The 16,012-nt window shown below is 36.4% G+C and overlaps 1 protein-coding gene across 5 annotated transcripts in view; it reads right to left on the bottom strand.

Annotated features, from left to right (window-relative positions):
• The window catches only part of LOC121290558 (SR-related and CTD-associated factor 4-like), a 103,568-nt gene that overhangs the window by 54,080 nt on the left and 33,476 nt on the right, over positions 1–16,012 (bottom strand). The window contains exon 2 of one of the 5 annotated variants that reach the window (XM_041211093.1): positions 5,898–6,033. The exons of the other annotated variants lie outside the window; for them this stretch is intronic. Within the exon in view, the coding sequence (XP_041067027.1) occupies positions 5,898–5,915 (18 nt within the window). The 5' untranslated portion in view covers positions 5,916–6,033. The remainder of the gene's footprint in view (positions 1–5,897; positions 6,034–16,012) is intronic. 5 annotated transcript variants of the gene reach the window in all.

A 16,012-nucleotide genomic window follows, 5' to 3' on the forward strand; every position in this document is an offset into this window, starting at 1 on the left:
GAAAAAAAAATCAAATGGGTGTAATTTAAAACTGTTATATAAATATCCCAAAGAAAAAGATAGTCTCATGTTAATTCTTGATCTAAAGTCCGAAAGCAGAATTTTACCATATATAATTGATATTATACTTAACTGCTGTATTTGTATGTGAAAAGACTGATTAGAAGAAGAGTAATGAGTATGGTAAATTGTTATTAGTCATAAGTTTGATCTTTGGCAGCAGGCTAGTCAAGTAACAGATATCTTGATAACTTCTAGAGATGCATACATAATACTAACTGAATTTCAAAGTGCATATTTACAGAATAAAATTTACTTGGTTCTGAAATATTAATATTTCAAGATTACTCAAACACACTCAGTGAAAGGTTATGCACTCAATCATCTGAACGGATTTTTGTATCTTGGTATTGAATCAATAGTAAAATGATTTAATTAAAATTGAGTATTACTGTATTGAATTTCAAAAGGAAAATTAAAGTGCTAGCAGTAACTTGGGAGGCGTTTGTAAGGAACTTGCGGTTATATCCAAAAGGCGTTGTAATAATTAACTTTAGTAGCACCTAAGTATGCACCTACAACTCACAACACCCAAAGTTCCATAAACTATTCAAATAGTGTTAAACATTAAAGTGCACTTATACAAGGCTTAAAGCACTAAATTGCAAAATATATAAAAATTTTCATATTACATTCCTTAGACCACAAAGCGCATGAGAGCTGGCCACAATCTTGTTCTCACCCAACATCCAAGTCCCCATATCCATATTAAGCAGATATGACATTTGTTGATTCCCACCTCATAGTGGAGCACTCCAATTGGTGCCCCAAATGGGATCAGCAATCAAGACAGTTCACTAGCCCATCCCATGACCTGCTGATCTCTGATTTTGTACTGTACTGGGTGACTGTAATCATTGAGCCATCAGCAGAGTTCAGCAACACTCTGTTCTTGAACATAAAAATGCTTAACATTTTCTACACTGTAAATTTATATTTGGATAATATTAGTATTTTTGATACGGTATTGATCTGCCGCATTATTAAAATTTGAGATTCTTGTTGCTTGGAATAGGATACTGTTGATGTAAAGTGTTGGTGAAATGAAGAACAATGTCAGCCTTACTCAATTAATCTAGAGTCTGGGGAACAGATGCAATATGCTGCTACTGAGTATGAGCAGTGCATAACTTGAACTATCCCTTTGTCATTGCTCAGGTACAACCTGCAGGGAAGCAGATTAAACAGGGGCACAATGAGGTCACATGATGCTAAATGAGAAAAGGCTTGCTTCTCAAAATCAGGCCTATATATTTTTTTTTAAACTTTACTTTGAGCCAATTTCCCATGGCATTGTACACAAGGAGTCAATGCCATATGCAGTCTTCAAATGAAGCAGGGTTAGAGACCAGGGAAGGTAGATGTAATTCAGTCCTCATTTTAAATTCTTGTCTTTGGTCATCGTTACACATTTCCATTATAAATTGCTATATTCACATTTATAATGGAAACCTCAAACATATACTTATCATACTTTAATTACACCGTCCTGATGCAGGGAGTTGGGGCATAGAAGAGTGGGAAAGGAAGGAAAGGGAGCAATTTTGTGACAAATTTAAATAGGAAGTTTATTTATTAGAAACGTGGAGGGGAATTTGTAACGAAGAGTACTTACAGGAAGCACAGTAGGCACAAACATAAGATTTTTAATATATTTACAATGTCATATGGATAGGTCCACAAAATTGGAAGGCACTGCATGCATAGGTGGAGTGTTTCTGAAATGAGTCAAAAATTGGTTAAAGCAGAAGGAACAATGATTGGCACTCGAGGCAACCTGAGACACTTCAAGCATCAGTGACTACAACTAATGGGAGTCCATTGGAGTAAGGAGGACACTTGCCACAAGAGAGAGGAAAACAAAGGGAGTGAGAGTGAGAGAGTGAGGGGCTACAAGAGATGGGGTGAAGTTACAAAGTAGAGAAAAAGGTTAAGGGAGAAATAGTATTAAAGTGGGGAAAAAAAGAAAATCCAAAATTCAATCTCCAATAGGTCATTTGCCAGCCAGTTGGTCAATTCGTGGTTGATGGGTAGTGAGAAAGTTTTGAAACATTTCTGCTGGCTGCCATGATTTTGACCACTCGCAAGCTGGGAGTGTTTGGCATTCTGATGCAGTGGCCTGACCACTGCAGTTGCCACCTCTATACTGGTCACCTCTATACTCAGAAAGCCTGCTTCCTGGAGGATGCTTGATTTCGTACAACAATCCATCCAGGTGATGCATAGGACCTTTCGTAGGCAGCACTGATGGAATGTCTTGAGCTTTCTCAGGTGTCAGCGATACATCACCTAGGTTTCACACCCATAGAGTTTCAGGAGGATTGCCTTGTAGACTGCGATCTTTGTCTCTGTCCACAGGTGAGTGTTAGTGAAAATTCATCTGAGCAGCTTTCCAAATGAGGAGTTTATGCACTGGAGCCTGTGCAGGATCTTGAAGTCTATGGTTGCTGACTGGGACACATGGCTACCAAGATAGCAGAAGCGGTCAGTGACTATTGCTATTTACAATACACATGAAGTTGAAGTGGCAAATTAGAACTAAATCCTTCCAAGTTTGCAGAAGATATCGAAACTGATTGCAAGCCACAGGGAATAAACCTATCAAATATAGGGCTTGAATAGATCAAGGGGGTTGCATTTAATGTGCAAAATCGTGAGATGGGAAAAAAACATGATAACAAAAAGGTATTCTACACAGGGCTTTTTTCGTACAGCCACAGGTAAGGCAGCAAAACAGTAAGAAAGCATAAATCTCAAGAATGTGAAAGACTTCCATGTAAAGGGTTTCTAAACTAATAATTCAGGTTAGGCATCTGGGTTGTAAGCAGAGAGAAACCAAGCAGAAGTTTGCATGATTCACTGATAACATTCTTTGTTTGCTGAAAAATGCAGACACAAAATTCTTTCAACTTTTATTTCTCCCACCTATTTTCTCTCATGCAGTTTCATTACCAAGCCTAATTTGCCATCAACATGTATGGGTAATGAAGCTGGTGTCTCATATTTATGAACTATTTTCCATCATTAAAGAAGTGCCAAGTGACCATACTACATTTAACCCCATTTCATAAGTCACCTGACAAAAATCTGTATGTTAACACAATGATTGCCATTTAGCATACCCTTATTCATCTGCAAATAAAAAGATATAGGATGGGATGGGGGATGAGGGGACCAGAAATAACAACTTTTTTTCAATGTTTTAAACTTAAAAATTAGCTTTGGATCGAACCTCAATATAACTTGCTATCAACGTGTTTAAATAAAACTGTGTTTGTGATAAATCTGTTAATGTGCACAATCTGAAAATATATTTGTGGTACTTTACTACCTATACACTTTGTGGGGGGCTAGTGTTTTTTCTTTAATATTACTCTTTTGAATCACAGTCAAATATGTTTGGACAATTATCACATTTGAGTGTTAAATTCCTACCCTGCGAATATTAGAGTATTATATTAGAGTCCAGTAGAGACAATTTTAATAAAATCTCTAATTTATTGAAATCATGAACCATGTATTCTTTACCATGTTTAATTAAACATTACAAAAACACTTTGTTCTAAAAGTGATGAGTTGCAGGAGTTTGATATTTATGCCCCCTCACCAATACATTTACTTTTCAGTGCCATATTTGGAGATTATCTTAAGCACAGCTGTTGGTCATTTAAAAAAATCATCCTCTCAACAGGTTAAAAATGCAAAACTGAATTTTAGTTCAACACATGGACTGTCGAGCTAAAGTTCAGAAAAGCATTTTTAAGTTATTGATGGGCAAGGTGCAGTTACATAACGTCATGATTTGAAAAGTAAAAGAATGCAAAAAGAGGAGGGACTTACAAAATGTGGTTAAAATCTCATTGGCCCAGGAGGGCATTATCTATTAATGAAAAAAGATCTGTTTCATGGACAGCTGGTGTTATTGCATAATTATTTTTTCTGTCTACTTTTGGTTAAAAACAACAAAAATCCAGTTTTTAAAAAGTTACCGAAATTTAATGAAGCATTGTAGAAATGTACCAAAACATGGAACATTAAAAGGTTTGATTTAAATGAGTTATTTCACATGAATGCAATAGTAAAGCCAGTTAATATGTCACATCTGCATTAAATCCAGAAAGGTTTCTGTATTTGTGTGGTAAATGGCCCAAGAATTATGGCAACCTCATAACAAATTTGTTTTTTTTAAATTAAGTAAAATAAAGCATAAAATGCCTGTCAATTTTATAGTGGATTAAGGAATATAAAGATGGTATTGACTAATGTTGTGTCTTATTATGTTATTTTATTTATCTTCTGGTTTTGTGCTTTGTTCCATTTCTCTCCATCACTGGATCAGTAGTCGGACAGCACTCAGCTTGGTTTTTAAACATCATCCTCGGTACAGAATTGCAGGACAAGTCGATTGTAGTTAAACGAGTACCATTTCAAAGTTGTAGCATTAAACTGAGAACACATCTCCAGTGAAAGTTTCAAAATCATAGTCATCACACATGGGTACAAAACTACTGCAGTAAATTCAGATGCACCATTATTCCCAGCTGTGCAATATATGTCTCTACCAGTGAAACTGAATAACATTGTATAATTTGTGGGACTGATCATAGTCCAAACTTATTTCCTGCCACTCAATTAGGATCTTTCATATTTCTGTAGGTCAAGAAAATCAGGTGAATTAGCCATGATGTCATACCCATAGAGAGTAACATCTATATTTCCAATCGTTGAATGTCACAGGGCACATTGAAAAAAAGTGGTTAATAAGATATACGGGATCGCTGGCTTTGTAAATAGAGGCATAGAGTACAAAAGCAAGGAAGTTACAGTGAGCCTTTATAACACACTGATTCAGCATCAACTGGAGTAGTGTGGCCAATTATGGTCACCAACTTTAGGAAGTATGTGAAGGCATTGGAGAGGGTGCAAAAAGGATTTATGAGAATGGCTTCAGGGATGAGGAACTTCAGTTACGAGTACAGATTAGTAGATTTGGGGCTGTTCTCCTTAAGAGAAGGCTGAGAGGTGATTTGATAGAGGTGTTCAAAATCATGGTGTTAACAAATAGATGGAGAGAAACTGTTCCCATTGGTGGAAAGGTCGAGAACCAGAGGAAATCAGTTTAAGGTGATTAGATAAAGAATCAGAAGCGAGAAAGAGGAACAAAATTTTTAATGCGGCAGGCGGTTAGGATCTGGGATGCATGGCCTAAAAATATGATGGAGGCAGATTCAATCGTGACTTTCAAAAGGGAATTAGATAATTATATTAAAAGATTTGTAAGGATACGAGGCAGGGAAGTCACAAACAAGATTGGCCTCCTGTGTTGTAACCGCTCTATAACTCTATATTGCTCCATGTAGAGGTATTGTTACGATAAAATGAATGGCGACTTTGAAAGACTTGTTTTTATGCCAATATGTAATAGTGCATAATTTAAGTGACAAACCCACAAAGGCATTTATATTGCAATGGCATAATGAGAAATGTCATGGGTAGGTGAGCAATATATTCCTTTTGTTGAAAGTCTCTTTCTGGCTCCCCAATAGCAGATTGAGCAGTGGGTCTAAATTCTAATCTTCGGAGTTATGGTCATTAATTGGAAGAGTAAATAAACAAATTAAAATTCTTGCATACAGTGAATGTTAAACATTAAAAAGTAAAAATGTTTCTGAAAACTTCATTTGTGTTATATATCAAATGGTCATTTTACACACTAGAAAAGGGGAAACAATTGTTAGCTTCTATAATTCCATCACTGTAGTATTGCAAATTATATTTTTACACTAAAAGTATGCAATTTAGCAACTGTAAAAATAAAATGACATTTCCAGACTTACTGTGTCACCAGGAAGCATTCTAATACAAGTGGCTGTTAGCACAATGTCCAATAATTGAAGATGTTCAAGAGTAATGTTCAAAAGTTCAGGTGCATCATAATGCGTGCTCCATTAATGGTCTGATATGTAAAGCGGTCTATGACAAACACCAAAAAGCTTTTCATTGTTCTATTTTTATAGCTAATCATCTTAAATTCTCCCATCCAATTTTCTGCCCAGGCTCAAAGAGATGGTTCATGTTAGGGGACTGCTTCACAAGTGCTGCCAGCCCTCCCATCTCGAGATGATTCTTTTGAAGTACAGGCATAAGGAGACAGTGAATGGTGGAAGAGGGGGTGGAGGCTGAAGTCACATCTGTGCTTCATTCTCTCTCCAGCCAATTTTGCATTTACCTGGCTTTGAGGCACTGAAGCCAATTGCACAGTTCCAATAGTGCAGCATTGATATCAGTTATCTTTGGACAAGCAAGTGACCTAAACATTATTTTATCTTGTGTAGCTTCATACCTCACCTCAACACTTACACATTAAATACCCAGTGAGTCCATTACAGCATTTAATAACTTGAAAAATGAGATAGTAATGTTGACCAATACAGTTCAATAAATTTATTATTGGTTAGGGAGCTTTCAAAATAGTGAGTTATTCTTTGAAGAATCAAATAATAGCTCTCATGAAATACTCTAGAGCAGGATGCCCAATTGTTTTACCTTCATGGGCAAGTAAATGCATATCATGAAGCTTTGGGGGCCAGTTAAAAGTTTAAATGCAACTTGCAGAGATTTTAAATTGCTATCAACAAATGCTGATTTTGACGTAAGATTTAGCTACCAATTTTCCAAACTTTCAGGGACATAAGATTCAAAAAGAACAAACTAGAAATTGTGAAATATAAGCATAAGGCAAATTGTTTATGCTCAGAGGGCAGAATTGCAATGGTTCGAGTCGTTGCAACGTCGAACATACCTGTTAAAGCATCCTCTGCACTGATGCAAGCTGCTACTGAAATTAAGTTTTAAACTGGAATGGTAAGGACTAGCCAAAGTTTATAAACAGAATTGAATGCTGGAGACAGTAAAAAACAATTTAGTTTTTAGACACAAGAAGTCATAACCCACTTGTTGAAAATGCTGGAAGCTTTGCCAAACGTAGAAACAAAAATGTTTTATTCTTTATGTAGTGCATCCACAGCCTCATGGCACAGGAGAGACTCAAGTCAGTCAATTGGAGCTCCAAATGCAAGTTAGTATGAACATATTTTTATCACTATTGGCATTATTCAGTTAAGTCAGAGGATATGCTGTTTTATAAGCACAGCAGCATCAACTAACTCTGTATTATCAGAGGTGTATCTGTGTGTATTCTGGCACGGCCCTTTAAAGCCACAAGATCTAGATGCTGCAAGTATACACCCTAATATCAGAGGATATATTTTCTTAAAGAGTTTGGGCAGGTACATATAGATTCTCAACTCTAAGGTAAGAAACAACCAGTGGAAATTTATGCCACTATTTACATTTCATTTTTCAACAATAGTGTGGCATATAAACTTGGTGCAATATGCAATGACTAATCTCAAATTAAATATATATTTTTCTAATGTACCAAGAACTCTTATCTGCTGCTGAAAGCATAGATGTTCTTTTACAGGCTCCTGAGGAGCCCAACATCTGACAATATTTCATACAATATTACATCCATGCAATGACTTAGGCATGCAAGTTGTGATGCAATCCCAAATGCAGAAAAACATGAATGATCTTAAGAATATCAGTTACTCAACATAATCACAACTACTGACAATCTTGTATGTTAATATGTATGTACAAAAACGAAGCTTGATCACCTCCGAAGTCTTAGTTCATGAAGGGCAAAATAGCAGTAGCTCTAGGGGAAAATATTATTTAAGATTGTTTAGCACTCTAGATGTTTGTGAATTAAATACTAATACTACAGGTGTAGTCTCTTTCAAGTGCGCATTATTTCCCCCATCCACAATCCAAACTGATGCAGTGATGTACTCAAAGTCCCCATTAAAGTTTCCTGATATCTTTCCCTATCACAATGTCTTGCCAGTAAGCTACATACAAATCTTTACTTCCAACATAAACTAGAATGTATCAAATTGTGTCAGCTGCTAGTTCATTTGTGAATTGCAATGCTAAATTTCCATTCCCAGAACACCCTGAAGTATTCAGCAGGTCTGGCAGCAACTGTGGAGGAGTTAACGTTTCAGGTCAACGGTCTTTTTGTCCAGTCATAGACCTGAAACATTAACACACTTTCTCTCCCAACAGATGCCATCGGACTGGTTGAAAATTTACAGCATTTTCTGCTTTATTTAATAGCATCCATAGCATTTTGCCTTTGTACCTACATCTCTTCCAGCTTTCAATATCAAATAGTTTCACAAACCTGTCATATGGCCAAAAAAAATCTGACTTCATAAGTAGAAGATGCTTATGATGGGCTACAAGACAATGTATTTCTAAGTTTGTTCTGCATGAGGTGCAACTTGTGCACACGCAAATTAAAAATTTAACATATACAACTAAAGATGAGACGACGGTGGCATAGTAAACCAGAGGCCCTGGCTAATGCTCTGGGGACATGGGTTCAAATCCCATCATGGTAGCTGGTGGAATTTGAATTCAATTAATAAAGCTAGACTCAATAATGGTGACCATGAAACTATCTTCGATTGCCATCAATTGTCTTATAAGGAAGGAAATCTACATTCCTTACCTGGTCTGGCCTACGTGTGACTCCAGATCCACAATAAATGTTTGACTCTAAACTGTCCTTTGAAATGGCCTAACAGGGCCCTCAGTTCATGGGCAACAATACCAACATCCCATGAAAGAATAATTTTTTAAAAAATTTACCCGATGTTTCCATTTTTGATATGTGCAAAATATTCCTCTTTTTATTCAAAGAGGCACAACTTAATTCAGGTAAGTTGACAAATAAGGAAGCAGTAGTATGTGATTAGGAAGTTAAATGTTAGATAAAAAACTACAAAATCCTGATCTAAATGTTTTGATGAATTGTATACATGACAATATTAAAGAAATACAGGGAATTAGCTTGTCTATGTTTAAAATAAGCATACATTCAGAGCACATTTAACTTAGCCTTCTGGGACCAAAATATGTAGTGTTTTGGCATTGAAATCCTTCTTCAAACCAGTTAACACATTAACCAGAATCATAAAGATTCAAGCATTTGTGATATGGCAGAGCTGGCGCAGACATGACGAGTTGAATGGCCTCCTTCTGTTCTGTAACGATTCTGTGTATGTGACTGCATTTAAATTCAAAAGTTGACCCACAATTGAACAAAATGGAATGCTAAACATCAGTTTGTGTTATGATTTTTTAATAATGATTTTGATATCCAGCAAATCATAAGTACCATGCCAATTTTCAAATGATAACCTGGCACATATTACATTTTCTTTATGCCATTCCCCAAAACATTATTTCTATAAAATATCCAGGTAGAAATCAGTAGATATTTGGAGCAATTATAAGTAATTCTATCAGCAGGCTCAAATGATACAAACATCAAAAGTTAAGCTGGTGGCTTTCTAACCACACTGAACCCAAAGATGACACAGTGTCAACCTCTTGGCAGTGTGAATTTCAGAAATACTGTCATGAGTGTTCCTTATGCACGCACTGGCCAGTGCTTTCCATGTTTATGTAAGATGTCTATGCAAAGGATTGTGAGTTAGCTCGATTATCTCTCAAGTGAAACTCAATTCAAATTAGCTGAATTGATTATTTTTTGCACCAAATTCCCACTTTGTGTTAGAAATGGTGTAATTCAAATTATTGGATGAATTAACTTTTTAGCTCAATGACTTTTCACAAAAGACTTTATATGCATAGACATGAGTCAATAGTCAATTAAGAAATAGATTTAGACCCTGGAAATGAAAACTGCAAGTCATTATTATATAAACATTTATAATAATGAGAGCTTTAAATGATACCCAGCCCCATGTCATAACACTACGACTGATATTGCTCATCTTAAAGGAACTATATAAACAACTTTTACAACACGATTCAAAGCAGCTATTTCAGCACTTGTGTATTTGAAAATGGGTCATCAATTGTGAAGGTTGCTACAGTTGCTTATTCCGAGGGGAACTGCAGAGCAAGTCAAGCTCCCACTACATTTTTCAGCTTAATAACCAGAATATGAAATTGTTAAAATGCATTTGATGGATGGACCAATAGGTCTTGTCCAGCCATTGTTATATGTTAAATAATCTATAAAACCAATCATAAAAAAATGATTAAAAATGTTTACAATCTGGTATGAATTAACTTACAGGTCAAATGCAGCATAAGTGGTTCTGCATTAGTGTAACTTTACTGTATTTAAAGAAAATTCAACTGTGGTTGCATTACTAAATCAACTAGATTGCCATGCAGCTGAATGAAATTAGTAATTGCTATTTAAAGAAAGCTCATTAATATAATTTGATGTTGAGGCATATTTTCATAGTCAAGGTCAAGCAGTTTAGCCTCCTCGCATCTGAATTTGCTATGACAGCATCAGCTAAAACTAACCATCACACCTGAAATAAATAGTGCTAACCCCTATAAGTGCTTAACTAATTTTGCACGTAATCAAAAGGCATACTTTTTGAGCATAACTGCTTGACTGTATATTGCAACTTCAAAAGGTTTTAATAAAGAGAGCAGAATCATTTTAACTTTTTATTTTAAAATCACCAAGTGATACATTGCCATGCAAAGAAAGACCATACAAAGATTTACAGCAATGTCAAGAAACCTACAGAAAACAATTCTGCATAATAGAACTGCACAATACACTAGGACACAAGCTATTTTACACTTGTTTATGCTAAAAGATTCTATTCTCTGAAACACGTTTTTGATGCTTATCCAGCCGAGTTCATATATGTTCATGTTCACAGCGAAGAAGGTCCCTTTCATCCAGCAAGTCAATCCAAGGTACCCTAGAGCCTAAATTAATCACTGTCCCACGTCCGTGGCTATGTTCTTCATACTTCAATGGTTGGTTAATGGCTATACAATATGTCTAACTATATGAAATATCAGCTTATTGAAACATCAACTATATGAAATATAAAACTGCAAACATGCTAGCAATAACTATTCTCAAAGCAACTTCTAGATATTTGTGCAGTACCTTTTTACTGTCACTTAATACACTTTTGTTACTTGCAAAATTTATAAATCCAACAGTATTAGTTTGGCTAGTCGCATTCAATCTTATATTTATAAAATGATATGCAACACCACTCAGCCCTACACACATTTCTTTTTGCAACAAATTTTCAGTTTGACATTCTTCAAATTTTTTTTTAATTGAGAAGGGAGACAAACAACAGCAGCAGCGTTACTACAGTTCCGTCAGCAAGATTTTTCCTCAACCTTGCAGGAAAAATGGTTTGAAAAACTCATGTTGGCACATTCAAATTGAAAAAAATTCACCATATAACCCAAGCAATTGGCACTGATAGGCAAGCACAGAGTCATTTTGAAAAATGGATAGTTACAAGCAGAAATATGATAGGATGGAGTTAACCCGCAACCTTTCTTTGCCAATTTTTAGCAACATGAAACATGCAAAAAAAAAAATAGGTTAAGCACATCAGAGTACCACCATACAAGTTTAAAAATGTCAATGTATTAAATGTTAATTATTGGTCTTCATGTCATCAACCTGGGTTAGATGAAGGTTGTTAAAGCTCACCACCCAACCATCTGAATCCCAGTGCTGTCAATCATACCATTAGTGATATTTACAGTTCTCAATTAGGAAACAATGTTGTACCAAATGACAGTGACAAGACAAGGTGCTCTGCTGGAATTGCAGCAGCTGGCTAATCAGGGAAAGGCTTTCAACAAGAGACTAATTAAAGCAGTTATTTTATGCACAAACTTTTACTTATAGAATTCCTCCAGTTTTACAAGAGGGTTGTGAACAACATTCTGAGTCAATGTTAGTGCAGACAAAAGGTCACAAAATGTTTGCTGCTAGGCATTCTCCAAGCAACAGTTTAAAAGCTTGTAACAGCAACAGTGGATGACTGAAGGTTCACAAGGAGACTTTTTAATATGTTATTTACTAGCATTCAGCAGAATGGAGCTTAAGGTAATTCGGTATGGATTGAACAAATTTATGATCTCAGCTTTCCATTCATTGTAGTTGCTAAAACGAGCATTTACTGGAAGTCATCATGCCCCAAAAGCTTTTGCAAATTGCTTGATCCCATCAGAACAATATTTTGCCCCATGTCCACACAGTACCACTCCCCCACCCAAAATGTCACTGTTATCTTGTACATACTATGACTATAATTCAAGAAATATTCAAGCCAAGTTTAACTTCAGTTAGTGGTAAATGGTCATCAGTGGTAACATGCATGTGAATGTTCCAAAGCTCCTTGAAAAGTAGTCAGCCGTTTTAAGTAGGCAAGTGAAATATAACAAAAAGTAGCAATATAGTTAGGATGGCAAGGGCAATAACAATCTTGAAGATTCATAATGCAACATGAAGATTGTATTCATCCATTTAGAGAAGGCTTACAACTCTGTGCCTAGGGAGGAAAGTCTGGAGATGTACTAGAATTCATGAATCTCTGGAAAGTACGTATGACTATTGTAGGACATGTACAAGCAGTGCCAGACAAGGGTAAGAGGCTGTGTGGGGGACAGTGAGAGCTTCGAAGCCAAAGTTGGATTACACAAAGAGTCAACAATAAGCCCCTTCCTCTTCCTGATTGCCATGGATGTTCTAACTAAGCAAGTGAGACAGGAAGTGCCATGATGCTTGCAGATGACACTGAGCTATGTGGTGGAGATGATGAGAACATGACCGAGTATCTGAAGAACTCGAGAAAAGCACTGGAAGAAAGGGGTACGAATATCAGTAGGCACAAGGTCCAACTTATGGACAGTCAGTTTGAGCCTAGGGAAGAGGATCAGAGTGAAGGTGTAAAGATTATGGGTGAAGAATGGGGCAAAGGGAGTAGTTTCAAGCACCAGGGGATGGATGGATGGATGTATGAAAATGGAAATGAAGCCAACTGATTAGCTCTGGTTGAGTGTTTGGAAGAAGTGGAGTAGAGTGTTATGTAATTTAAAGCATGTATCACTGAAACTGAAAGGATAACTCTACAAGGCAGTTGAGACCAATCTTGTTAAGTGGTGCAGAAACCTGGACATCATCAAGAGGAGAGGAATATCAGGATACAATTGAGATGTGGATGCTGAAATGGATGTGGAGTAATGAGAAAGGACAAAGTCAGGAACAAGCAAATCAGGGAGTCAGTAAGAATTGCGGGAGCATCGAAGAAAGTAGCCGAGAAGAAATTGAAATGGTATAATCAACTGCTGCGGAGAGAGAGGGGAACTATGGTGAGGCAAATGATGGAGATGAGACTGCCAAAAAGGGGAAGGCCTAAGGCCAGATGGTAAGGTAATGAGACTTAAATGCAATTAGAAGAGGAGGAATGGGTGACTGAGAGGAGGAAATGGAGAAGGGTGATCTTCACCATTGTGGTGACTGCAAGTAAAATGGGAAAAGCCAAAAGATGATGTAAAACAATAATATTAAGGGCAATGGCCTCAATGGAAAATAATAACATTTTCAAACCTTTGTATCCATTTTGTTTATGATGTATTTGACCAAAAAAACTATACACATACGACATATTAAAAATTAAAACATACAAGAACTTAAAATGTTATAATTTCATATTATTACATGGCCTTAAGTAAAAACTGATTTTTACATTATATAACCATGCTAAATGTGATATAAATGAACATAATCCACAGAAAGGGATCATACCAACAGCAAAAGATTAATGTAAAGTACCATAAGTATTTTCAAGAAGGCACAGCTTGCACATATCTATTCGTAACAGTAAAATCAGTACTGCACAGGTCTTACGTCTTAACATTTTGCTAAGACGTTTTTATATGGCATTGGTAAGTTTTACTTATATGCTTTCTGCAAACCAGGAAAATGATGGTCATTGATCATCTAGGCTTTCTGGAATCTTCTGATCAATTTCAGGTGTACTTTATTGAGGTGCATTTAGCTGAATAATATTTATAAGGTAGGGGAAATTTCAGTAACTGGTGCCCTGTGAAAGCTGGAGGGGGAAGGGAGTATTGATCAAAATCTGCCATGTACAAAACCATATCAATTCATGGCGATGCAAAAGAAAAGTTATGGTTAAATCAATTCTATCAGGTCCAATTTTGTTCAATATATTAAGGCTCACAGTCAAATTATTCATCATTTAGATGAAACTTTTAGGGTGTTGTTTAGCTATTGGCAACACTAGAAATAAAAACCTTGTAAAAAAAACCTCATTTAAAATGCTATAACCAAAGTGTTCATGATTTCCGAAGTTTCTGACCTGTGGAACAATAAAAATCCATGTAATAAAGCAGTACAAATTTATTACAGGCCAAATCTTAAATTAATTTGGCTGCTTTAAAAGATCATCATTCTAACTTTGGAGAATCAGTTGGAAAATAACTTGTTTTACACTAGAGTTGCGGTTGGTCATTTCACGACATTGAGACTTCCAATACTGGCTGCATCAGCCACTGACATAGGTAATGGGATAAAACTTAAACATTCAACCTGAACAGTAGAAATGTGAAAATAGTCATGAGTTTTCATGCAGTAATAAAACAAAACAGGCAACAGAAATACCGGGTCTTACTTTCCTTTGCTGAAAACTGTCATAACCCGCTATTTTAAACATTAGTATTAATATTCAGTTCTCATGGACTGTCTTTAGGATACAACACTGGTGGATCTCCCGTTGCTTCACTCATTGAGAGTTATGCACCTGCAATGTGTGGCAATAATAGGGGAATTGAAAAGTTTTGGAGTATTTGGGTGCGGAAGTAAAGGAGAAGATATACAATGGGAGGTATCAAGGGGTTGCTGGACCTACAACCAGTTCAAGGTAGCTGTGGTTGAGGCTACTGCACTCTTTCCTTTGATGGAAAAATCATGGCAATTCAATATCATGAAACTGTAGTGGGGATCACAGTTGTTTCATTGTTTAGATTCCTTCCATCTCAGACATCCAATTGTTCACATATTACTAGATGCAGAGTCAATCTTAGGAAATACTGCTGAACAATGGAACAGAAAGCAGTTATGCTGTGATGGCCAGGACAAACCAAAGCTCCTTTCTGTCGATCAACTGATTCCCTAGTGCCACTACTCATAAGTAATCTGTAACACGGTCACAGTGCCTAGATATCTAATATAACTCTATTCCAAGTAGGGAAGCTGAACACAAAGGAGGTTGCACGATAATATCCAAGAAAGGGCAGACAGACATGCAGGGTACAAAGTTTTAGATAAAAGCCAATAGACCTCAAGAAAATTAAGACCTTATATACCATGCCTATTTTAGTGGCAGTGACACTGGATTACTATAAAGGCAATTTATATGACTCCAATTTTCAACCAGATTTTGGAGAACATTTGGTATCCATTGCAAAAATCAGGTCAGTCTTTAAAGCAACAGAATATCTTTATGATGGACAGCAAGAATGCCCATTCACAGAGCATACCATGACTTATTACCTTATATAATTACCCTTTTCCCGTTCTGTTAGATTGAGGAATAAAGCAACAACATTTTAGGAGCTGAAGTCCAGATTTTTATGAAGTGCCAGATTCTGGGAGTACACTTCAACAAAAGCAAAATACTGTGAATGCTGGAAATCTAAAACAGAAAATGCTAGAAATACTCATTCAGGCATCTGTGCAGAGAGAAACTGAGTAAACAGTTCCGATTAACCGCCTTTCAGCAGAACTGTTTAAAGATCAGACATGATACATTAACTCCATTTTTCTCTTCTCAGATGCTGCCTGAGCTGTTGAGTATTTTCAGCATTTTCTGCTTTTATTTCTGGGGGTCTACATGAGAGTCTCTTCTCAAAAGGATGTGGGAATGAAGCCAAACTCAAATCCAGACTTCAGAAACAAGAGGATCCATGAAGGATGAACATCTCGCCATTTCAAACACAATAGTAATTTTATGGACAGGTTTCAGCTCCTCTACCTCCT

The sequence above is a fragment of the Carcharodon carcharias genome, chromosome 18, assembly GCF_017639515.1.
Source record: "Carcharodon carcharias isolate sCarCar2 chromosome 18, sCarCar2.pri, whole genome shotgun sequence".
Taxonomy (NCBI): Eukaryota; Metazoa; Chordata; class Chondrichthyes; order Lamniformes; family Lamnidae; genus Carcharodon; species Carcharodon carcharias.